The 26,628-nt window shown below is 38.2% G+C and overlaps 1 protein-coding gene across 4 annotated transcripts in view; it reads right to left on the bottom strand.

The window, feature by feature from the left end:
* nckap1 (NCK-associated protein 1) overlaps positions 1-26,628 on the bottom strand; it is a 209,606-nt gene that overhangs the window by 68,709 nt on the left and 114,269 nt on the right. For all 4 annotated transcript variants that reach the window (XM_072579056.1, XM_072579057.1, XM_072579058.1 and 1 more), the window contains 5 exons: positions 24,593-24,674; positions 24,388-24,446; positions 19,407-19,552; positions 15,984-16,116; positions 5,915-6,034 (listed from right to left, as the gene is read on the bottom strand). In XM_072579056.1, coding sequence (XP_072435157.1) covers positions 5,915-6,034; positions 15,984-16,116; positions 19,407-19,552; positions 24,388-24,446; positions 24,593-24,674 — 540 coding nt within the window. The remainder of the gene's footprint in view (positions 1-5,914; positions 6,035-15,983; positions 16,117-19,406; positions 19,553-24,387; positions 24,447-24,592; positions 24,675-26,628) is intronic.

Raw genomic sequence — 26,628 nt, 5'->3', positions numbered from 1 at the left:
CATGGGATGCTGTGGCTGACGAGGGAAGTTAAGAAAAATATAAAGTTAAAAGAGAAAAAGTATAACATAGCAAAGATAACTGGGAAAACAGAGGACTGGGAAGCTTTTAAAGAACAACAGAGGATTACTAAGAAGGAAACACGCAGAGAAAAAATGAGGTACAAAGGTAAACTGGCCAGAAATATAAAGGAAGATAGTAAAAGCTTTTTTAGGTATGTGAAAAGCAAAAAAATGGTTAAGACTAAAATTGGGCCCTTGAAGACAGAAACAGGGACAGATTACAGGGAACAAAGAAATGGCAGAAGAATTGAATTGTTGCTTCAGATCTATGTTCACTGGGGAAGACACAAGCAATCTCCCTGAGGTAACAGTGGCTGAAGGACCTGCACTTAAGGGAATTTATATTTGCCAGGAGAGACTGTTAGGTCTGAAGGTTGATAAGTCCCCAGGGCCTGATGGTCTACATCCCAGGGTACTTAAGGAGGTGGCTCGAAAAATCGTGGCTGCGGTGGTGATTATTTTTCAGAGTTCGATAGATTTGGGATCAGTTCCTATGGATTGGAGGGTGGCCAATGTTGTACCACTTTTTAAGAAAGGTGGGAGAGAGAAAGCAGGAAATTATAGACCTGCTAGTCTGACCTCAGTGGTGGGAAAGATGCTGGAGTCTATTATAAAGGATGAAATTACGACACATCTGGATAGCAGTAACAGGATTGGTCAGAGTCAGCATGGATTTATGAAGGGGAAATCTTGCTTGACTAATCTTCTGGAATTTTTTTAAGGATGTAACTCTGAAGATGGACGAGAGAGATCCAGTACATGTAGTGTACCTGGAAAGCTTTTGATAAAGTCCCACATAGGAGGTTAGTGAGCAAAATTAGGGCGCATGGTATTGAGGACAATGTATTAACTTGGATGAAAGTTGATTAGCTGATAGGAAACACAGTAGCGATAAACAGCTCCATTTCAGAATGGCAGGCAGTGACCAATGGGGTACTGCAGGGATCAGTGCTGGGACTGCAGCTTTTTACAATATATACTAATGATATAGAAGATGGTATTAATAATAACATTAGCAAATTTGCTGATGATACTAAGCTGGGTGGCAGGGTGAAATATGATGAGGATGTTAGGAGATTACAGGGTGACCTGGACAGGTTAGGTGAGTAGTCAGATGCATGGCAGATGCAGTTTAATGTGGATAAATGTATGGTTATCCACTTTGGTGGCAAGAACAGGAAGGCAGATTACTACCTCAATGGAATCAATTTAGGTAAAGGGGCAGTACAGAGAGATCTGGGTGTTCTTGTGCACCAGTCAATGAAGGTAAGCATGCAGGTACAGCAGGTAGTGAAGAAGGCTAATAGCATGCTGGCCTTCATAACAAGAGGGATTGAGTATAGAAGCAAAGAGGTGCTTCTGCAGCTGTACAGGGCCCTGGTGAGACCACACCTGGAGTATTGTGTGCAGTTCTGGTCTACAAATTTGAAGACGACATTCTGGCTATTGAGGGAGTGCAGCGTAGGTTCACGAGGTCAATTCCTGGAATGGTGGGACTACCTTACACTGAAAGACTGGAGCGACTGGGCTTGTATACCCTTGAGTTTAGAAGACTGAGAGGGGACCTGATTGAGAGATATAAGATTATTAAAGGATTGGACACTCTGGCAGCAGGAATCAGGTTTCCGCTGATGGGTGAGTGCCGAACCAGAGGAAACAGCTTAAAAATACGGGGTAGACCATTTAGGACAGAGATGAGGAGAAACGTCTTCACCCAGAGAGTCGTGGCTGTGTGGAATGCTCTGCCCCACAGGACAGTAGAGGCCCAGTCTCTGGATTCATTTAAGAAAGAGTTGGATAGAGCTCTCAAGGATAGTGGAATCAAGGATCATGGAGATTAGGCAGGAACAAGATACTGATTAAGGATGATCAGCCATGATCATATTGAATGGTGGTGCAGGCTCGAAGGGCAGAATGGCCTACTCCTGCGTCTATTGTCAATCAGCCTACTCTTAATTTTATTTCTTATGGTCACCAACACAAAACTTATCAAATATTGAAAACTGCTACTCAATCACTGACTGGTAAAAATTAGACTATTACTTAATAGGCTACTCCTTTAAATATCCAAAACCAATAAATTAGCCACAGGATTTTTATTTTGCCAACTGGAAAGTGTAAAATGTATTTTAAAAATCAATTATTCCATCAGAATGGTTTCACTTCAAGATAACAAAAGGAAGAACCTGCATTTATGCAATTTTAGCAACTTTAGGACACTTCAAAACCTTAAAAGCCAATGATTTGCAGGCTTAAATGGCCTTTCGGTGTGTTGGTAAAAATAGAAGCTAATTTATGTATAGCAATGTTCCCCAATGGCCATGAGATAAATGTAGTTAATCTTTGGGCATCATATGGGCGAGGAAGGTATGAAAACACCCTGTAATTCACCAAAAAGGCAAAAACTCATACAAGACCACAAAAATAAAGATTAATATAGGTACATGTCAAACTAAGTGTGCAGGCAGCTGGCATGATGCTTTCATTCTGCAGTCACTTTCAGCTGTACTTCAACCACTATGGCAAATCGAAAGACAGCTATTCAGTGACAAGGAGTATTTTCTGATGACATGGCTGGTAACGCCAATGCACAATCTATGTGTACAGCACTGACATTTCTACAGGATATTTTCAATTCCATTAGATAGATGGAATCTCAGTTTAATGTCAAAAAAGCAGTATCTATACCCATCTCAATACTGCAAAAGAAATACCAACCAGACTATGTCTTCAAATTATGGTGTGGGGCTTGAATTCACCAAAACAAAATCAGTCAGTAAATTACAAAGGGAGTATACTGCCCATTGAGTCTGCTGGTTCTCTTGAGGAGCAATTCAATTAATCCCACTTCCCAAACAGTTTATCAAAACCCAGGAACCTTCTTACTTTTCTTCAAAAATGCAATTCCCCTTTTTAAGGCTAGCATTGAACTTTATCTACCACTTCTTATCAGGCACTGCATTCCGAATTTTAACTACTTATTGCATAAGATTTTCATGTCACCTCTGATTCTTATGAAAATCGCCTTAAATGTGTACCCCACATGCATTTGAAAAGTTTTTCTTCATTTACTCACAAAATATTCAAGACTTAAAACAACTTTCAAATTTCTCCCCTTAGCCATATTTCCTCAAATAAGGACAAATCAAGTTTCTCTAGTTAATCTATGTAATACTGCTCTGTGGCACTTCTCTCTGAAGCTGCACTAGTAAACATTTCCTGTAGCCTTTCTAAAGCCATCCCACCTTTTCAAAAGTGCTGTGCCCAGTACTGGACACAATATACGATCAAAGGCGAAACCAGGCTCTTCACAAGACTTTGCTGGTATTTGTGCTCTCAGCCTCTATTTGCAAAACTTGCAAGGATTGCACATGTTTTATTAAAAGCCATTTACAAAAGTTTTGCACAAGTAGCCCCAGCTTTCTCTCTTCTTGCACGCCCATAAATTGTACCATTTCAAACTTTTTAGAAAGTACGTACTTTTATTAATTTATTATTGCTTATTTAATGGTATTATTAATGCTGCATGTAGTTCTTGCAAGTCCAAAGGGCATAAATCAGAGTCCGACTCTCACTAGTTAACCATCCATCATCAAAACTGATTGAGTCACTCCACATTTTCAAACCTCAGTGCCCTTGGCAAAAACTTGCCAGTACGTGAGGACTAGCTTGGAAACCAAAGTTAACTTTGTTCAGTTTTCCTGAATCATCTCAGTAAAGTCCACTCACATGATGACTCAATCTATTTGTTCAGCCGTTTCTGTTTCTTGCCTGCCACCCCTCGCTGACCAGCTTGTTTTGCTTTGGAGTTTCCTTTATTTCATCAGATGCCCTTTCTAAAAAGTAATCTTAACCCAAACAATCACCTCCTCTTCCCATTCAGTGTTGACCCAACTACCTTCTAGGTCCAATGTTAGGGCATGCTGTAAATTGTTCCTTCTCCTCAGTTACTAGTCCCCTTCCTTTCAAAACTGGTCTCCAAGTCCTTCCTCAGAAAACCCATTCTAGACCTTTCTGCCTTTGCAAACTATCACCTCACTCCCGAAGTGTTTTCATCTTCAAAGCCACTGAACACATTGTTGCCTCACTTTTCAATAGTTATTTATCTGAATCAGTTTTTCAGCCCTGCCATAGCACTAGCCTTAGAAATGTCACAAAACACATCCCCACACTGATATTTCACCAAAGCTCATTTATAACCTGATCCCTTCTGCTGCTGTCGAAATGGCCAATCATGATACCCTTCTCTAATGTCTCTAACTGCTGTTGAACTAAGCATCAATGCCAATGACTGGCACAACTTTTACTTTTCTGATTGTAGCTTAATCATCTCTAATAATCCCACCAAATAACATGTCATCCTAACCTCAAACCATTTCTTCACTATCAAAATCCTGGAACTCCTTTTTTTACGAACACTGTGGGCATACCCACAACACGGATTATGGAAATACAAGAAGGTGGCTCTCACACACTCTCAGAAGCACTTAGGAATGGGCAATAAATGTTGGCCCCACCAGTGAAGCCCACAGTGAGTTAATTAAAATGAAAAATAATGTCCTACTTACACATTTATCTGTGGAACCATCTATCACATTTAGTAGTTGTGCCTTGTTAACAATATCTGCAAACATATTTTCAGCTTCGAATTACACACTGATGGCATCTAACTATGTGCTAAGCACCCTGCCTGATTGTTCAGCTTCAGACTGCTATATGCCATCTTTTTTGTGAGATACTAATGTTAAACTGAAATAAATCATCTAAGACAAAAATTCCCACATTCCCAAGTAATCTTGTCAAGTTTTAACCCTTTCATGATTACCATCTCAGACCGAACTAGACTGTTCACAACTAATTACTGAGCTGCCAACTCCATAATCTTCACTACCAACTTTTACTTATCAAGTACTGTCTCTGTCTTAACTCATCTACTCAAAAACGCTATTTTCGTCATCTGCACGCTGAATTGTTCAATATATTCTCAGTTGGTCACCCAACCTTTACCTTTAATTAACATTCGATCATCATATTCTCTCTCATATCCTGATCAAAGATCATCTGTAATCTTCAAGATCTACAACAATTATGCTTGTGCTTCTTTCACCTGTAACCTCTGCCAGCCCGAAAGTCTCCATCCCACCTGTGTGATGCTTACTTTCTTTTGAGCCACTCCTTCCTTGGCAAGTCACACCTCCAGTTACCTAGGCTTCGTGCACTGGAAATCCTTTTTCTCTTGCCAGTTTTCTCTCTTCAAAGAAAGACCTTAAAATCTACTTGTTGACCAATTATTTGAGTGATCCTCCATCTCATTTCACCTGTCCCTTTTTCTCTGAAAAACATTTGCTGACATTCCAATGTTAAAGGGGCTTTAGATTTATTAGTTATGCTCCCCATCAAAACACAGGAAGATATTTGAGTAAATTATGATCTTGATATTCAAAGATATTGAAAATTCAAGACACATTCAGGATGGAAATGACAGGTTCACTGAGAATGTAGTTTCACAGTCAAACACTCAAATTCCAAGAATACTAGAAAGCAATTGTTAATTATTAACTTTCCTCTTCTACAGTTGTGCCACTATTGGAGTTGGAAATTGGATCAAGTGACAGGTTCAGCTAGTTTCAAGCTACATAAAAGGTAAATAGTTTATTCCTTCTCATAAGATTACTTCAATATTGCAATAATTTCTCTAAGCTACAAAGGGATAAGAAGGCAAGTAATAAATGTTTTAGAAAATAACTATGACAAAAAAAACCAGGTGTTTTGCAAGGTCTGATATAGAATTTCATAACCCAGTTTAAACAATGCGCTTTTATCCAAACCATATTTAAAAAAGCTGGAATCTTACCTGGTCACTAAGAGTGCACTGTTCTGTACAAATGTCTGTGATGAGATTGCGGGCTTGCTTAGCCATTTCATCAAGGAACATGTTGCACAGGGATAGACTGCGATCTCCAATGTGATGCCTCTATAGTAGTTCAGAAATTGACAAAACTGTAAATGCACATTGGAATACAAACAAATATACTGTATGAACTTAAGTGGGGATATTATAAATAGAAGTTAATGATGACAACTTCAAACTTTAAATAATAGGACATACCTGCATACTAAGTCAAACATAGTTTAGCTCAGGCAAAACCAGCCACTTACTACAAAAAAAATGCTTATATCAGATTAGATTGCACTTCTGCAACCTCTCTTTTGACATTAATCTAAAGTGAAACCTCTACATCTCACATCCATTCCACTCTCCCTTGGAAAGGAAAATTGAGCCCTTGTAAGGCCTGATGAGATATGATTAAGTGGAGTTATATATGTGGAACAATGTATCATCTGAGTGGTGAATACCAAATCAGCTCATACAAAATTTATCTAATTTAGGAGGGAAAACTAGACAACAATGCTTAGTAAACATATGGATTATTTCATGTGGCAGTCTTAAAAATAATAAAATGCAACTTAATATTAGTGACATGCTAAAAGTGCTTATGGAATGACCTTTCAACTGCTGGTTCTGCTCTTCTTTCAGCTAAATAGTAACAAATGTAGAATGTGTTAAGTTATGTACTACTTGTCATTGAACATCTGCAGTGCCAACAAAACACTGAAATCTCTACATAATGTATTACTGAAATGCAAATTGCTGCCTAGATTTCTTGAAATTTAACTTGACAAACTTTCAATGCCATTCCTGTATGAAGTGGCAATCTTTCAGGTCATTAACCCATCTCCCGTGGTGGTAATCCTGAAAGGTTTGAAGCATGCCTGTGATATGTACTTGCTAAGATGAAGTGGTACTTAAAACAAAAAAAACTAAAGAACTGGTAATGCTGGAAATCAGAAACTGCTGGAAAAACTTAGGTCAGGCAGCATCTGGAGAGAGAAAGCAGAGTTAACATTTCAGGTCCAGTGACCCTTCTTCAGAATGGTCTTCTGAATGCAGCCATTAGCACGGTGCATAAATCTTGGCTCAATATTACAAAATGCTACCTGATTAACTAACCTTGCACATTTTAAAGATGTTACATCTGTAATGTATCAAAATATAGCTGATGGTTACTCATGTGGACATAGTTCCTAGAATCTTTCAGAAAATATGACCCTCTTTTGAAGAATTAAATTAGTATCAAGGAGTAATATTGGACACATCTCAGCTTTTTTGAACATTGCAAGATATTCAAGAGGGGTGTGCTCTGATTGCTCCAGAGTAAGCCTTTCTCACTTGTGCCTCCATCTGCAATGCTTCTAAACAGGGAATAAAGGTACCCTCTGTTGTCTCAAATTTTCCCATCAGATTATTTCTTAATATCGGAGAACAGAACTCAGAAGATTAATAGCACATCTATTTTTGATAGTATTGAAGACTTGTGCAAGAAGTGAAATTTCTCTACTTGTCCAAAATGCTGGAAAATAGCATACAATCTATTGCCCTCAGTAATCATTATAATCAGAATCCCAAACTGCAGTGGGAGCCTCTTAGCAGTTTTGTTCTGGAGTATAGGATTTAGAAACACTGGTCCATAAAATGTGACTGCCTATTGCTGCAATGAGCTTTGACATGGCCTCTTGACTAGATTGGTGGGATTCTTAAAACAGCACCTGCTTTTGGCTGTCATTGTCTAACCCAGTCATAATTTAGCATTAGAATAAATCTTCTAGGAATTCCTCAACAAGCCCATCAACAATGTTCTGCCCACCACAGGGAAAACTGCAACAGTTATTGTTGTGATACCTCAGAGGTTACAAACTGGTTACTATACTGGTACCCAAGAATGAAATTGGGATTGGCCCAGATAGAGCCATGTTATTGCAGAAAGCATGACTAAGACTCATGGATGTTACCCAGGTCCGAAGTATTAACCAAAACTACTGGACACCCAGCCTGCAATTGATTTTCATTAATGGCCACTGGTTGGCTGAGAAGGAAATCATACCATTTCTTGGCAATTACTTCAAATGAGTACAGGCCATTCTGCTACAATGCGCATTTTGTCAATGCAAATTCTCTGACGTGATTGACAAACCTGGGGACACTGTTTCAAAAGTGTGAACTTTTGAAGCGTGTATTGGTTATAACTTGATTCTGGCTCCATTAGTTTAAATGGCGCTGCTATTACTCGATTTTCTCATAACACACAACTGCACGAGAACAGAACTACTGTGTTATAACAGAACCCAGCGTAAATAAATTGCCCACTGGTCTCAGTGGAAGTTGTTGAATTACTGTTGTTTGACTTAACAATCAATACTATTTAGCTGAAACCATGGGAGCTTTTCAACTAATAATGTGCGATAGATTTCCCATGCTGGACAATAATAAGCATAGGGAAATGTAATTAAGTATCTCTTTAAATAAGCCTGATGAGATAATTGAAATTAAAAAAAAGTGCTTTAAACTTCTGGTCAAAAAATTTCGAGTTTTGCAAAGAACATCAGGCAGGAGACAGGTTTTGCAGATGGTTTTCAGTCAACTATTCCCAAAACAAGTTTGCTTAATTCATTAACTGGGGATGCTCATGAGTTGTGCGATCTAGTTAATTGCTTCCTTAGGGGGGCATTGACATTTTCTTCCTTTATATTTAGACTCCCATTGTGAAATTTCTGATGCCAATTGAGATCCAAGTGATCTCTCAGTGTGCACAATTGGAATTTCAATAGTAAGTTGCCATCATGATAATATCAGAATGTCAAACAAACAGTGCTTCCTTTATATCACTATGTCTTGCCTTATATAACTGATAACTGACATAGTTATGTGTTCACTATTGACACACATCAGAAGCTTTTAATCATAACACTTTCCCATATTTACAGTTTCTCATCTTGACAGATGCCGAGCACAGCAATGTTGTGTATAAATGCAGCATTATATTCTTACTTTTATATTCAAATCCTTTTCTAATAAAAGGAGAGCAGTCCACTAGCTTTCTTGACTGCATGCTGTGCTGCATACTAACTTGCGACTCAAGCACAAAAACACCTAGATCGCTTCGCACTTCAGAATTCTGTGGTTGTTTTCCAATCAAGTAAAATCGGTTTCTTAAATCTCCTTGCCAAAGTGAACAACATCACATTTTCTCACATGATACACCATCTGCCAGATATATGCTTACTCAAACTTATTGCCAACTGTAACCTCCTTTTGTTGTGTCATAGTAGAGTATAGCTAGTATGCTTTTGCTCTCCTCACCCAAGTCATTGATGGAGATTATAAAATAGGGGCCCACAGGATGAGGCCACTCATCATATTCTGCCAATTGGACAAAGACCTATTTATGTACTAATTTCTTCCAAACAAGCAACCTTTTCACTATGCTAATATGAGTCGTTCTGTATGATCGGATTCTTTTTCATCTGAAATTCTTTGCATGACTTTGAATTACTGCTGGAACAATGTCTATTAATTAACATTCTTTTATTACATTGTAATTTGCATGTTTTGCACTTGTGCACTTTATGCTGCCCTTTGCATGATCGTATAGTTTGTGCTGTCCATGTAGCACCGTGGTCCTGGAGGAACATGGTCTCCTTTTTTCACTGTATCAGTTGTATATGGTAGAAATGACTTAAAAGTTACTCTCCAGTCCATATGATATACACTATACCATAAGATTCTATTTTCTGCAATAACTTTTCATGTGGCACCTTGTCAAATGCATTCAGGAAATCCAAATACAGTACATCTACAGGCTCCCCTTTGCCGACATTGCATGTCCTACTTTCAAACAAATCCAGTAAATTGGTTAAACAATTTATTTTTAATGAAACCAAGCTGATACTTTCAGGTTACTTTTGATTTTTTTTTCTCCATACGTGCCGCAATAAACTCAATGAGAAATTCTAACGCTCTGCAGCACAGATGTCAAGCTAACTGACCTGCAGTTTCTGGTTTCTTCCTCCCTCTCCTTCTTGACTAGATGAGCTATATTTGCTATTTTCCAGTCTGATGAATTTTTCCAGAATCCATGGAATTTCAGAAAATTAAAACCAATGCATTGCCTCAATAGCCACTGCTTTTAAGACCCTAAGTTGAAGTCCTTCTGGACCCAGAGATTTGTGACCCCGCAACTCTATCACTTTATTTGGGACTGTTTCCTTATACTTGTAATGTCACTATTCTTTCTTCCCTTTCTCCTCCTGATTTACACCTATTACTGGAATATTTTTTGCATTCTCTATAATGAAGACAAAAGTAAAACACGTGCTCATTTCATCCACAATTTCCATATTATTAATAATTAATTGCCCAATCTCACTTCAGAGTATCAACACACTCATTACTCACTTTTAATTTCATAAATACTTGCAAAATCTCTTCCTATCCATTTTCACATTCTGGCTGAAGGGCTTCTTCTGTACCGTATGATGCTATAATTCTTTGATCCTGTCCCTGACTAAATGAGAAAACACTATCTTAAGTGGTGTAATTGTCTCCTGGTACAAAGAACTTGCTCCTCCCTGATCCACTGTTGTGTCTAAGGTTCAGTTTATATCTCAAATTGACCCAAAGCTGAACTTCAAACACTTTCTATGATTACAATGGCATCCAGGTGTTCCCACAAGCTGCAGCAGGACATTACCTGTCCTGCCATTCTTTTAAGCTTTAATCTATTACAGAGGAACTTCGATTATCTGAATACCAATTGTCCGAAAATCAGATTATCCGAACGGGTTCTCGAGGTCCCAATGAACATTTCAAAGACGTGTTTCCAACAGTGATCGTGTCTTTTGTTCACAGTGATTAAACAGGCACCATGACTGACTGCCTGCCCTCTCTCTCTCCCCACACTTTCCCTAGAGTTCTACACAGGCGCGTACCCTAAACCCCCCTTCCCCACATAATCTCTCCAAATTTGTCCTGTACAGGGCAAAGGTGGAACCTGTCAAAAAAGTTGCAGTAAAAAGTGGTGTGCGCGTGTGTGTTAATGTGGTGACGTACCCTACAAAGGCAATATGAGGAGCAGACTTTAAAATCTCTGAGCCCCAGAGTAAAGGCATTTAATCGATTAACCGAATAATTGATTATCCAAACGAAATAGTGTCGGCCCATCATGTTCGGATAATCGAGGTTCCCCTGTAATTATGTTATTACTATTGTGTTTTTTTATATACATTTTGACTGCATTACCAATTTGCATGCTATGTCAGAACCTAAAAACAGAGAAAGTAATTAACCAATTAGTAGTAGCCTTTAGTAAAGCAAGGACCAATTCTAGTCCGCCTCAATGAATCCAGCTCTGTCTTCGACTTGGGATTCTTTTCTTGTCTGCTTCCATGGGGGACACAGACTGCCTGTCTCAGGGTCCTGCGCAAGTGATGCAGACTGCCTGTCTCAGGGTCCTCTCTCACTTGTGCCTCTACCACTTCCATTGCCAACAGGTTTGCTGAGAATAATTTTCCTTTCATAAACCCATGTGAACTCTGCATAACACTACCATAGTTTGCCTAATGTCCTAGTACCACATCCTTTATTGTGGATACCAAGCATTTTCCCGACAGAGTGATGTTAAACCAACAGGTCTGCAATTCCCATTTTTCTCTCTATCCTGTTTTTCTTTAAATAGGGTGTTATATCAGATGCACAAAATTAATATCAAATGGTGCTCCACGAAGAAAGACTTTGAGCCACTTGCTGTTTGAAGAACATATTAATAATTTTGACTTAATTATGAGGGGCATAATTGGGAAACTTGCAGAGGATACTGAAACTGATTGGGTACTTGAAAGTGAAGAGGATGGTTACTCACAGCAGGAAGGTACCAATGGTTTGTCTCAATGGGCAAAAAGGTAGTAAATGTAGTGGAATTTAATCCTAAAGATCTAGAAGAGAGAGATTTTTCATTTTGGGAGGCAAGTAAATACACAATAAACTAGAGGGTTCTGAGAGTTGGTAGACGAAGTGACTGCATGTCCAAAGGTATCTGGAAGTGGCAAGACGTGTTGACAAAGTGGGATGCTTTCTTTCTGTCTTGGGTGAGGAAATGAAAAGACTATCAGAGATGTAATGTTGGATCTATATTGGTTAGGTAACAGCAGGACTCATCATAGAATCCCTATCGTGTGGAAACTTGCAATTTTGTCCAATAAGTCCACACTGACTTTCCAAACATCATCCCCTGTACACACCCCTGTATCCTATAATCCTAAATTTCCCATGGCTAGTCCACCTAACCTACACATCCCTAGGCAGTTTAGCATGGCCAATTCACCTAACCTGCATACTTTTGGACTATGGGAGGAAACCAGAGCACCTAGAGGAACCCATGTAGACAAGAGAATGTACATTAACTCCACATAGACAGATGCCAGGGGCTGTAATTTAACCTATACCCCTGGCGCTGAAAGGGAGTGGTGTTCACCACTGAGCCACTGTGCTGCCTCAAGCAGTTGTGCTTTCAGTTCTGGTCATTACCGGAAGGACATCATTTCTAGCAAAAGTATGGAGGCGGTTTGCAAGTATTTCCCGAAGGGCTTGAAAATTGCAGCAAAGACGGAAGATTGGATCTGCTAGGCTTGTTTTCCTTAGGAGAGAGGAAGTGGAGGAGTAACTTATTTCGGGTGTACAAAATAACGTGAGATTTGGATAGAATGGATGGGAGAAATCTATTTCCTCAACTGTGAGCTCAATTACCAAGTGTACACGTTTCAGATATAAAGATAGAGGGGATTAAAGAGAAACTTTGTCACTTTTTGGTGTGGGTGTCTGGAATTTGCTGCCAGTTTTGAGATTGTGACAGAATCCCTCAACACACTTAGAACAAACCTGGATCTCCAAAGTGCTGTAACCTACAAGACTACACAACAGACACTCTGGAGTGGGATTTGAATGGATGCCTGGATTATTTGGTCAGCATGCCTGACTTGCCTCTATTTGCACTGTAACTTTTCCACAGTTCTATTTGCAACTTTGACATCTACACACAGTTTCAGAGCATAAAGATTTGTTGCAAGATGGCTACCAATGCATTCTCTCTCAAAGTGCCTTGTTCAAAACCCAGGTGTAGGTCAAATCCATGGAATTATTCCAAGATAAATCCCAAAGATTTCTCTTGTTTTATATATTAAGCGATACCTTGCAGTGACTCTTTTACATTAGCCCCTATATTGTCAAGTATATTTGGCGAGTTCAGTGTTTTCCTGTGTGAAGACAAACAGCTACAATACATTTATTTAATTTCTCTGCCATTTCCTTGTTCTCTGCTTGTAAAGGAGCCACATTTGTTCTTGCCATGCTTTACTTTTTATATACACAAAGAAGTTTTTGCAGTCGGATTTTAAATTTTTCTGGTTTATTTCAATTTAATGTAGTTTCTCAATCATCTAGAGTTAATTTGTACCTCATACATTTATGCTTTCCTTTGTTTAGATGTAACAGCCAAGAATCTGAAAGAACTACATCATTTTCAAACTTTACGTGAGATTCTATCATGTATGGTCACTCTTTCCTAAAAACTACTTTTCAGCAAGATTGTTAATTTGGTCTCCTTCATTGCACCATACGAGATTTAACAGGCAGACCTAACTGGTTCCTCAATGTAGTGCTCTAGAAAACCATCTTAAATGCATTCCAAAAGTTCACCCTTTGCAACATTAGAGCAAATTAGATCTATAAGTAGAGTGAAATCCCTATGATTACTGTATTATCTTTGTTACCTGCACATCTAATACTCACATGGATATTATGACTTACATTACGATTGCTGTTCACTGGCCTACACCTAACTCCCAGTTTTCTTCCCATTGCTATTTCTTAGTTCAACCCAAACAGTTGCTAAACGTTGAACTTTAAAATTATGGTCGTCTCTCACAAAAGTACTAACGCCCTCTAGTTAACAAAGCTTCCCACTATCTTTTCTCAGATCCCTGTCCTCCCTGAATTTCACACACCCATGGACATTCGGATCCCAATGACTATTCCCTTGCAGTCACATCTCCATAATGGCGATCAGGTCATATGAATGATTTTATACTGAAGCTGACAAATCATCTGCATTATTGCAAATTGCAGGCAAAGTAACTGCAAAAATAAAGCTCTTTTTTCATTACTTTTCTAAACTCTGGCCCCATCTGCTGGCACACTAATTTATAAACACTTTTTTCTGCAATATTCTGATTATCCTTACCTTCAATGCGACCTTTATATATTGCTATTCATTACCCTTTATTTGCACAGTATTCTCCTGTGTGACCCATTTCCTCCCTCTATTTAGTTTGGGGCTTTATCTACTTCTCTAGTTATACACCTGCCCCAGCACAGTTCAAGTGAAGCTCATACCAACAGTATGATCTGGTGCCAGTGCCTCATGAATTGGAAGCCTCCTTTCTCACACCAGTTTCTCAGCCATGCATTTATCTCTTATTAGCACATATCTGAAGTAAGGAGTCAAAGGTTACATTTGAGATTCTATTCTCTAACTTGATGCCTAGCTCTTCAAACTGGCCATAAGACTTATTTTCTGGTCTAGGCAAAAGTGAGAGCTGCAGATGCTAGAGATTGGAGTCAAGAGAGTGGGGCTTGAAAAGCATAGCAGGTCAGGCAGCATCCGAGGAGCAGGAGAATCGATGTTTCAGGCAAAAGCTCTTCATGAGGAATGACGCTGGGAGCTTCGGGGGTGGAGAGATAAATGGGGGGGATTGGGGCTAGAGGGAAGGTAGCTTTTTTTTCCTGGTCTACCTATATCATTTGACTATAATAACTGGATCTTTCCTCCTACTGCAAATTCTTGTTTAGCTCAGACCAGACATCTCAAACTCTGGCATTGTACAGGCAACACTGCCCTCTGGATCCTCATTCGTGGCTGCAGAAAACAGTATCCATCCTCCTGACTACACTATTTCTTACTATCACTAAATTTCAACTTACTCTCAGCTCCCCCCATTACAATGGCTGGTCTACTGACCCAAACCATGGCATGCACTTTTGTCCATTCAATCTACAAGAACTTCAAATGTGTTGCTCAAGTGCACTGGCAATGGCTTCTCCATTCCATCAATCCCCTTATCTGCCTTACAGTCACACTAACCTGTCCCTTACCAGTGAACATGCTAAATTACACAGACACGAGGGGTGTGACCATCTGACGGAAGAGTGTTCAGGTAATTTCTCTCCTCTCTGATACACTACAATGTCCGTAGCTCACTCTGCGGCTCAACAGCTGAGCTGAAGCTTCTCAAGTTGCAGATAATTATTACAAATGTTGTTTCCACAGGTCACAGTGGCATCAAGGAAATCCACATGGTACAGCTATGACACATCACCTGCACTGGCACTGTGGTGCTCTTGTAATAGAACTGAACACTCTCACTCACCAAATCCTGGCTTCACACTGTACAATCAAATAGCACTAACTACTGCCCTTTCACTTCCGTTTCTTCCACAAACTTTCTTTCAATCACCTCAAAATAGACTCTTTTGGCATGATCTCAATTTTAATAGAGAACTGGACAGACTTTTTAGTTTATAAAGGAGGCTTGTTAGACTGTGGAATACCCAAGTAGCATAAGTGGACATGGTAAGATTCAAGAATAGATTCGATTAGATAAGTGGGTGAAGGAAAGAGGATCACAGGATACGGGAACAAAGAAGGCACATTGAGTTGAGTGCTGGAACTTGGCATGAATGATAAACACTAACATGGACTAAATAGCCTGTATCTGTGTTGCAATTTTTTCGTAATTCTATGAAATCCGTTTTCATATTTCAAATACATAACATGAAGGAGAGAACACTATAGGAAAATCTAACTTTGGAAGCATCTCAGTTCAATGAGCTGGTATCAGCAAAAGACCATAAATCAAGATGAAAGGTGCTACAAGTTGCATTTAGGTCAATTTATCACTACACAATCTTTACTGAAGCAAAACTTGATATCTTGTAAATGTTCGCAACTGAAATACAATAAAAACAACCTTACCTCTTCAGGACACAATTCATGAGTGCAACTCATAAAATGTGTGCAAACCAATGGGAAAGCAATTGAATATCGTGACTGCGATGGCAACTCCAAGCACTGGTGAAACATCTTCTCAAAGGCACGACTGTAAAAACTTAAGAGTATTAAGCAACGTCAATACATTTCTACATAATTACATGAAACTTGATACAAAATTTCACGTTGACCCATTCAAATAAAAACTTCCAATAGTTTCCTATGTGTTGTGAAGCATTCTGTTCAAAGTTTAAACCTGACTGGACTTTGGTCAGGTATGGATACTGTTGGTTCATGATCACAATTTTACTATCCACACATTTTTAAAAAAATGTTAGCTATTTACTGAGCTCCTTAACCTTCACGCCAATCAGTTGTGTTTAATTTTACACTTGGAATAGAAAATTAGTTAAATCACCGAGTGTGTTGCAAACCCAAAATACTTTGAAATAATAGCAGCTTGCACATATTAGGTAGACAGGAGGTAATGTTGTTGCTATTGTTAATGTCACCATGGGTTACTATAATTTATGCTTCAACCAGTCTTTACTGCACCAATATGTTTTAATATCTTAACAGATTTCTCATTCAATGTCTTCATATACAGAAGAGAAAAGGTGGCTGGCTGAGAAGTGAATTGCATACTGTATTTTAGCCTCCGTTTTGAACTTAAAATCAGTTCAGACTAACTGGTTGAAAGTTAATTTTGAGCAACTTATAAAGACCCCAAATTCTAAGAATTTGCTAAGAAACCAGCAATCTGAAAGGTCACAGGAATGGATGATATGGAAAATGTACATGTCACTTAGTAAAATAGGTGTGCTTGAAATGGAAATTGCTCCAAACCAAATTCAAGCAAAAGCAATTTTGCCAGAGAAAACAGTCATTAAATATAAACTGATTGATGATAAAAACGCACAGTGGCAAAAACTTAATTTCAGACTAAATTATAAAAGAGAAACAAAGCTAAATTTATGTTACCTGAACTAAATCTATTACAGCTTTCAATGCACAGTATTCTTTCGCTCCCTGTGTTTAACTTCTAGATATTCACTGGAGTGTTTTGTATCACAACTCAGTTTTGTTGTTGCCATCTTTTAACAATTGCTGTTGTGATTGGGATTTCATGTTTATCAAATACAGGATGATCTGTTATGCAGATTTTAAATGCACATGCGAGTACTGAGTTAGTCATGCACGAAAACATCAGCTGAGTAGAGAACAGTGACTGTGGCTGAATGGCTCTCAACATTTCACAGAGAGGGAGGACTGGCAAGATTTAGTCAAATAGTTCCCATGCTGTGACATCAAGACATGTCTGTTATGACAGTCTTTTGCCTCTGGGTCATTAATGGTTTTGTGGAGAACACCATTAGCTTCAAAACTACATTGTTAGCTACAAGCACTGTATTCACTCCAGTTGAGTGGTGAGGAGGCAGTGCACAGCAAAGTCCTAGTTCTGCATCCTTTGCTCCTCTCTTCGGGCAAGAGAGCTACACACAGTGCAGGAGCCAGTGCCTCCTCTGCAATGTGAGCACTCACTTCATATTTTGCAGCTGCAACCAAAGCCCAAGTCTCAACGTCAGCAGCTTGGGACACACTGGGTATCTCAGAGTTTCTTAGAGGAGAAGAGCAGTAGATGCCCTGTTAATAAAACTTACTTTCCTCAATACTTTTACCTAATTTATTTATAAAGTTTAAATATTTAGACTAGCATCTCACTGTATGATGTACTCTTGCTTTTAACTGAAATAGAGAATTGAATCAAGTAACTTTTGCTGAAATACAATGGAATAAATGGATTTGGCATTTATCTTGCATTTTTTTTCTTATATAGCCTGCTTCAAAAGTCAAATCAGCTTTGCCTCTGTCAAATACATGTTTCTGGACTAGATGATTACAAACCCGGACCCACAATACAATGACCGGTGGCAAAGTGCACTCCCAGGTGCTTGCCCATTTTCCCCAATTTACTGGAATAGAAAAGGGAAATGGAGAGATTAGCATCCAATGGAGGCAGTGCAAAAGTCGATTCAGCTTTTAATACGGAATCCAGAAAGAGAGATAGAAGCAAAACCTCCAACAAATAATTAATATGGAAGCTTTGGATGTGGCAGTCTAACTTCAAACACATATTACCCCCTTTTCCATGTGATTATGGCATTGTGTCATGATATGGGATCTGACATGGGCGATCACCTAAAAGATTGGACGAGAAAAGAAAACTGTGCTGGTGGCAGAGATTTTGATGACAGAAGTCAATAGAAAAAGAGGGAGGTGCATCCATGTACAAATCCATGATCTTATTTCTCTTTCACCGCAGCTATTTTAACAATAAAGCAAATATCAATGATTTAATTCTGAATAGATTTTAATTAACTGCAACTAAGCTACTTGATGCAGTCAGAAAAAAAGATTTCATATAGGTTTAGTAGCTTAGCAAAGAATTTTCTTTTCCTAAATTAAATCATTTATTTATAAAGGTGCGACATGGGCCTTCATTGTTAATTTTGCACTCCATCTCAAATGATGCTGATTGTAGTTTTGAACACATGAAATTTGTAAATTACAAAGCACATCTAAATGGTTTTTTTTGTGAACATGAAATTAAAATCAACATACTTGATTTTTTTTAACAAGAGGTAGCTACGATGAAGGAATGCAACATTTGCAGACATTACGAAGCAAACTATGGTGATATTGTGACAAATACAAAAATTAAATAAAAATAAATTTTCTGAATTTGCACTATTTGAAAAGAAGTAATCCTAATAGTTACTATCCAAATGATACTCGTGTCAAAATTCAGTTGCAATTATCCATAAGCTCCCGTAAGTAACAATGAGATAAATGAGAACATGTTTAATTTTAGTGACACTGTGTATGCATCTAAATAATTCCTATAACACCCGTGTTTTGTGCAGTCTCATCTTAAATATTGCATTGCTCTATAGCATTCCAACAGTACTGCAGAGGTCAGTCTACATTATGTATTCAAGTCTCTAAATTAAGTTTCATTCCAGTGTTCTGACTCATGTACATCATTGCTCTCATTGAACCAAGCTTGACACGAAATAAAAAAATATTCACATTCATTTATCCAGTTCTCATTGGAAAACTTTTAAGTTTTTATATACAAAAACAAAGACTATGTGCCTTCCCAAGTATCTACCAAAATGTTGAAGTTTGAAGCTGAGGAAGATAAGTAAAAAGTTTTTTCCCCTGTAAAAGAAATAGTTCCATAAGTTTTTTTAAAAAAATGTACACTTAAATTTAATCCACTCAAGAAAAAAAAACTTGAAAACAGGCATGTGATTACCTGCTAAAATGTTTTCTGCTGCTCCGAGTATTATGGAGTAAATTAACAAGCTGTTATTCCTTGAAATGAGAAACAGAACATGCACTCACCAGAAGATAGAGAGATCTGAAGTTTCCACCAGCATTTCAACCAAAGAATCCACCATTTTTGTGTGAAAAATAATAGTATTCATCATTTTTCCTAGTTCCTTGTGGTCAGACAGATTAAGAGAAGCCTTGGAAACACTGGTATATGCCTGAAACAAACAAACGTGCATTTTGGATCAAATATATTCTTAAGGAGATAAAACACCATTTTACATTCATATGCCAATTTTCCACTTCCTGTCTGTGTTGTGCATGTTTAGTTTTCCAAAGTTAACTCCACAAACTAGTTCAAGATCTCAGCCGAGATATGACTGTTTAGGTCACTGTCACAGAATACTACAGAACAAATGCCCAATCATTCTATTGCCCTTGTTCTTGCTCTTTACAAAAACTATCCAATTAGTTTCAGTCCCTTGATCATCGCCTGTAGTCCTGCAAAACCTTCTCTGTTAAACATCTCCCACTAAAATTTGTCTACTCTTAAGTTCTGAAGGGTCACAGTGAACTTGCAACTTTAGCTTTCCTTTCTACCTCTAGCATTCACAGTATTTTGTTTTCTTCATTTCCCTGTTGATACCCAAAGTTGCTCACAATACTTCAACTGGTAGCCAACCAATAATGTTAAGCATAACTCCCTTGCTCATGCATTCTAGGCCTCTAGTTACAAAGTTAACAGCCCCATACACTTTTCTAATAAAATAGCATTTTCAACATGTTCTGCTACCCAGGAAGATTTAAGCAAATGTACCCTCAGCTATCTCTGATTCAGCATACCACACCCTTTAAATGTATTGCCTTACCTAATTGTTCCTACTGAAACAAATCTACTTTAAATTTTTTCCTTTGATATAATCACAAGAACAAAGAAACAGCATCCCAAAAACCCATCAATAAGGTGATATGATCCCAGTTGACTTTATTACCAGTCTAATCTGAACCTAAAATTAAATCTGCCTTGGTTAAGAACATGGTTCTTTTTGTAAAAATGTGGTGGTCTTCGATTGAATGTACATATGCCTGCAGATTTGGTTTCAACAATAGAACAGAAGTTTATTACACTAAAGAAATAAAAGCTACCTAAATATAACAGTTCTAAAAATTTCAAAACACACTTCGAAACAAAGTTTCATCTGGTCAACAATGACATTACTTTACAATGACTCAAAATCTAGAGAAAAAAAGTTCTTTCCCGACCAATCTGTTGATTTGACTTAACCGCTGCTTCTAAGTTCTGGACTCGTGAGCTGCGAGGTCTTTTCGTTTGACCACTCATGCAACTGAGATCGTAGAATCTGTCAACTTTCAATAACAAATGCAGGTTTCTAATCAAACATGTCTTGTCTGTAAAGTTCACAAACTCAAATCTTTCACACAGGCAACCTACTTCCATATTGGATCTAAACAATCTGGGAGAAATTACATATATATTTAATTTCAGTCGAATTTCCTTCATGCTGTCTAAAAGCTTTCCAGTCTCTAGGATTTTGTTAATCCTTAATTATTGATTATTTTAAACTCCCAAGCTTTCCTAACTGGTTGCAATGCCCAAGTCAATCTATCTCACCGCAAGGAATCCTTGCAAGACTACACTGTGGTTAAGTAGGCAGCCACAGAAACTGCAAAATTAGAAGATCACACTGATGATACGCAATTTATAGCACTAAGTTACTGACACACAAATTCATTAGAGAAGAACCAACAGTAAAGGCATAGTCATAAAGGTAATGATATTCTTAAAACTAAATAGGTGAAAACACACCAGTGACGAGAAACCCTTCATTGTACCACAAAGGTAAACTTAACCATCCAGTGACCGCTAAAATGAAAATAAAAACACATACTGTAAGCATTCATACAGTCTCTAAGCATCTGTAGGTAAATACAGATTTTTAACTGGGTTTCTGACCAAACAATTCACTTCTTCTCTTCACAGATGATAGGGGACTTTTTCCTCTATATTTTCCAGATTTCTAGCATTTGAAATGTTTCTCTTCAAACTACCAATAGTCTATAGCATTCTAAATCACAAGTCAAATTTTGGCTTCTAATTTTTTTTAAATCAGCTGATTGTAACAAGGATGTGTATTCATCCAATAGCGGAAAAATTATGGTCAACTGTAACTGTTTTAACAAAACTACTGGATCCAAATTGTGAAGAAATTTAACAAAGTTAAAATTAGTGCTTAGTTAACTTATCACATCTAGAGAACAAAGTTAAACATTAAACAACAGGGGATAATAAAATTAAAGCAATCTGATTTTTTAGTAAATTTAAAAGGTTTATCAATAATAAAAGTAAAAAGATCATAGTTCGCAACAGGAGGTACAGCTGTTTAGTGAGTAAACTAAGGTTTAAACTAAGGTTTAAAAGTCTAATAAAAAGAGATATGGGTTGTATATCATGTTCCGATGGGATCTTCAGGGTGAATCATGGTTTTCAGAGCTTTAATTGCAGCTGGTGTCACTGCACTACATCCATGAGATTAGGTGTTTAGTGAATCCTGCATTTATAAATATGGTCAACCTGCAGTTCGACAGATGTAAGCAGGCAGGGAATGAGTAACTGCTAGACAGTCATGATAGTTCAGGCAATCGGTGCACTAATCCTGAGCACATCTCTCTTTCCAACCCAGTGTTCTCACCTGAATATAAATGAGAGAGATGGTTCCTACACGAGGTGTAGCCTGAAGCTAGTCCACATCATCATGGCCAGCTGGGTAAAATACAGGCAAAGATCGGCAAACCATAGTTAGGGCAACAGATCAGTAGTTGTGTTCCATTTCAGTACCAATATTGGTATGAGTAATGGAGTCTTGCAGGCAGAGGTTAGGGAGCAAGAAAACAAATTAGCAAGTTTTGGTACAAATCTGAAAGTAGTAATCTCCAGATTACTCCCAATACCACATGCAGGTGAATGTAGAAATAGAAGAATTGAAGATGAATGTCTGACTGGAAAGTTGGTGCACGATGGAGTGCTTTGGATTCTTGAAACCTTAGGACTGTTTGTGGGAGATGGGGGTTTGACATTAAAGGTCAGATGATTTGCACCTGAATTCAGCTGGAAATGATTTACTTGTGTTATAGGGAAGGGCTAAAACTCACTTGACAATATACTGGAATCAGGAGGTAATATCAGAGAAGACCAACTAATCAGAGGATTTTCTGGATGATAAAAGCTGTAGAATAATCATGAATGGCTCTTTTTTTGGATTGGAAGTAGTATATAGCAGGACTTAAAGATGATGCATTAGGACCTCTGCTATTTCAATTTATCTTAACGAACGAGACTTGTGCAAATTTTGAAATTGTGCCTGTAAACCCATGACAAAATTTGGAAGTATTGTGAGGAAGATAGTGTTAAGTTTGAAGATGACAGAGATAGAATGGTGGACAAGTGGATAATGAAATTTAATGCAGAGAGGCGTCAAGTGTTTCAGTTTGGTCAGAATAAGGAGAGGCAACATAAAGACGGCAATTTGAAATCAGTTCCTAGAGTACAAAAATCTTATGGCATATGGGCAAAAATCCTTTAAGATGGCAGTTTACTACAGCAGTGGATAAACCAACAGGATACCAGGCTTCAGAGTATAAAACAATAAAATTACCATAAATTGTATAAAACATGAGTTTGGTCAATTCAGGGCATCACATGTCAGGAAAGATGTGAAAACATCAGAATGGGTGCAAAAAAATTTTTGAAAATAGTTCCAGAGATGGAGGATTTCAGCTATGTAGCTAGATTGGAGAAGCTGGAATGGAAATCCTTAGACAAGTGGAGATTTGAGAGAGATGTTCAAAATCACAAAGTGTCTCGACAGTGCAGCTCAGAAATATTCCCATTGACAAAAAGGATGCAGAATCAGAGGACACTGATTTAAGCTGACAGCAAAAGAAAAAAACGTATTGTGAGGAAAAGTATCCATATGTGTATGGATAGGATCTGTAACTCACACGCTGAGGAGATGGAGGAAGATTAAATTAAGACTGAAATAACTGATCTTTATCTGAAGTGAAAAAAAGTGCGTGGAGATGAGAAAAAGGTTTGGAAGTTGCTCTTACAGAAAGTCAGTACAGAAATCATGGCCCAAATGGTCTCATCTGCTATTAACATTCTATGATTAGACAAATTGCAGATCAACATCAATGGCTGTGATTTCATTGTATAAATTGGGTCTTTATTAATAGTATAGTTGATTTGAAACGCTTGTACTACAGGTGGAATTTATAAACCCTAATCTCAATTAATTGCTAAATAAAAAAGCATTTCTTCAAATCTGCAGCATATTGGCCTTGTTTTTCCTCTTCTGCTAGATAGCTAGCACTGACAGTCTCATTATGTATGCAATTACAGAAAAAAACATAGTACAAGTTCTATTAAGTCTGAGTCAAGTAGTTATGTAACATTCAAGTATCACGACTGACAGCACTAAAGAAGCTACACATACCCAGGACAGTGCATGTTTGCTAATGGGGAGTTAAAAACAGATTTTATAAAATCCTAAATCAATTCAGAGGTGAAGAAATTCAAATCTTTCCAGCTATTCAACTTTATTCACTGCATACAAGAGAATACAACAGTTAACACAATTCCTCCCCCTTAAAAAATACATTAGAATGCAAAATAGTTAAAATTATTTCTCTTTATTTCCCATGTAACACTACGTATTTTAATACCATTTACAAATCACCTGAAATGAGAATTTATGGACAGATCCTTAAAAGATGTAAAACAACAAGATAGGTCTTTCACGTTCCTAAAAACATACTAATTGTAGAAGTTAATTCTTCTCATTAGCCAAATCATAGTTTTTGCTTTGACTGTAACAGACAGAACATAGTTAGTTGGTGAACTAACTCAGGAGGAAAAAGGAAAATATGCAACAAGAACTTCCCTACTGATCTTATTAATTTTGCAAGTTTCATTTGAGCACATATTAATATGCTGTTGCAACAACATCATTCATTAAAATCACACTGTTCTTACCTGCAGCCGAAACCAGTCCAGTCTCATTCCTCGGAAATCAAATACTTCTCCATCTTCAACTGTATTTTGAAAAAAATAATGTTTAGCATTACCCAAGAAAAATGAAATTTCACAGTGGAAAATAAAACAATTCTTGATTCAGCCTCAAAGTATGCAAAATATTGAAGTAGCTGTTAATATACATCAAAAGTAGTGATTGGTTCACCTTGTTTGACACTCAACGAAGTCATAGTATTCACAAAGGAAGACATAATGATAGATTCATCTTCTGGACACACTGAGAGGTTCTAGGATGGAAAAAAAATCACAAAAAACATTCAATCATATCATTACTCTGCTTTTTAAGCAGGGACAAAAGGAATAGGATGGAAGGGAATTGTATAATAAATGCACTTCTTTAAAAAAGAATTTGCTTTATTAGAACCAGTATGATGCTACCATTTGTTTGTTTTTGCGATATGACAGAGGAACTTAAATTCTACTGTATACATTATACCAGCAAGTTTAAAAATCTACAACACAGAAGAGTGCACACAATGTTTTTGCAATTAAAATGATTGTTTATAAAATCATAAGCACTTTTACCAGATACTTTGACAAGCAATAGTGAAACCTCCAAGCAACTGCATGGCCGTGCAGCTTAGAGGGAACTTTGCTGGCTAGGATACCAGCTTTTTGACTGGTGTTTTGTGGGGAGGGGGGCAATTTGGGGAAGTTGGTGTCTTGCATCTAGATTAGGGTGTGGTGGAGGGAGAGTAGTGTGTAGAGTGGGGTAAGGCAGAGCATGTGCAGCGGAAGGAGGCATGCAGCATCAGGTGCAGAGCAGATCAAGAGGGGAGAGAGTGTGGTGGCAGGGGAAGTGGAAACAATACTTTGACATGCTGATTGACATGCACAAAACTTCCAGTGGCCATGTGAACATTGTTTAATTATTAAAATTTTCTTGAATAAACTATTTACTTAATTCCATCATAATCCTGAATTCTTCAAATTAAATGGAGACTTACGGATGTTTCCAGCACAGAAGGTGCTGGAAGACTGGAGGTTGGCTAACGTGGTGCCACTGTTTAAGAAGGTGGTAAGGACAAGCCAGGGAAGTATAGACCAGTGAGCCTTATGTCGGTGGTGTGCACGTTGTTGGAGGGAATCCTGAGGGACAGGATGCACGTGTATTTGGAAAGGCAAGGACCGATTAGGGATAGTCAATATGGCTTTGTGCATGGGAAATCATGTCTCACAAACTTGATTGAGTTTTTTGAACAAGTAACGAAGAGGATTGATGACGGTAGAGCGGTAGACGTGATCTATATGGACTTCAAGAAGGCTTTGACAAGGTTCCCCATGGGAGACTGGTTAGCAATGTTAGATATCATGGAATATAGGGAGAACTAGCCATTTGGATACAGAACTGGCTCAAAAGTTAGAAGACAGAGGGTGGTGGTGGAGGGTTGCATATCAGACTGGAGGCCTGTGACCAGTGGAGTGCCACCAAGATTAGTGCTGGGTCCACTACCTCTCTTTCATTTATAGAAATAATTTGGATGCGAGTATAAGAGGTATAGTTAGTAAGTTTGCAGATGACACCAAAATTGGAGGTATTGTGGACACCGAAGGTTACCTCAGATTACAAAGGGGTCTTGATCAGATGGGCCAACGGGCTGAGGAGTGGCAGATGGAGTTTAATTCAGATCAATGCAAGGTGCTGTATTTTGGGAAAGCAAATCTTAGCAGGACTTGTACACTTAATGGTGAGGTCCTAGGGAGGGTTGCTGAACAAAGAGACCTTGGAGTGCAGGTTATTGAAAGTAGAGTCACAGGTAGATAGGATAGTGAAGGCAGCGTTTGGTATGCTTTCCTTTATTGGTCAGACTACTGAGTACAGGAGTTGGGAGGTCATGTTGCGGCTGTACAGGACATTGGTTCGGCCACTGTTGGAATATTGCGTGCAATTCTGGTCTCCTTCCTACCAGAAGGATGTTGTGGAACTTGAAAGGGTTCAGAAAAGATTTACAAGGATGTTGCTAGGATTGGAGGATTTGAGCTATAGGGAGAGGCTGAATAGGCTGGGGCTGTTTTTCCTGGAGCGTCAGCGGCTGAGGGATGACCTTATAGAGGTTTATAAAATCACAAGGGGCATGGATAGGATAAATAGATAAAGTCTCTTCCATGGGATGGGGAAGTCCAGAACTAGAGGGGATAGGTTTAGGGTGAGAGGGGGAAAGATATAAAAGAGACCTAAGG

Source organism: Chiloscyllium punctatum, chromosome 10 (assembly GCF_047496795.1).
Source record: "Chiloscyllium punctatum isolate Juve2018m chromosome 10, sChiPun1.3, whole genome shotgun sequence".
Taxonomy (NCBI): domain Eukaryota; kingdom Metazoa; phylum Chordata; class Chondrichthyes; order Orectolobiformes; family Hemiscylliidae; genus Chiloscyllium; species Chiloscyllium punctatum.
Note: the sequence above shows the minus strand (reverse complement) of the source record. Positions and strands in the feature narration are given on the sequence as shown.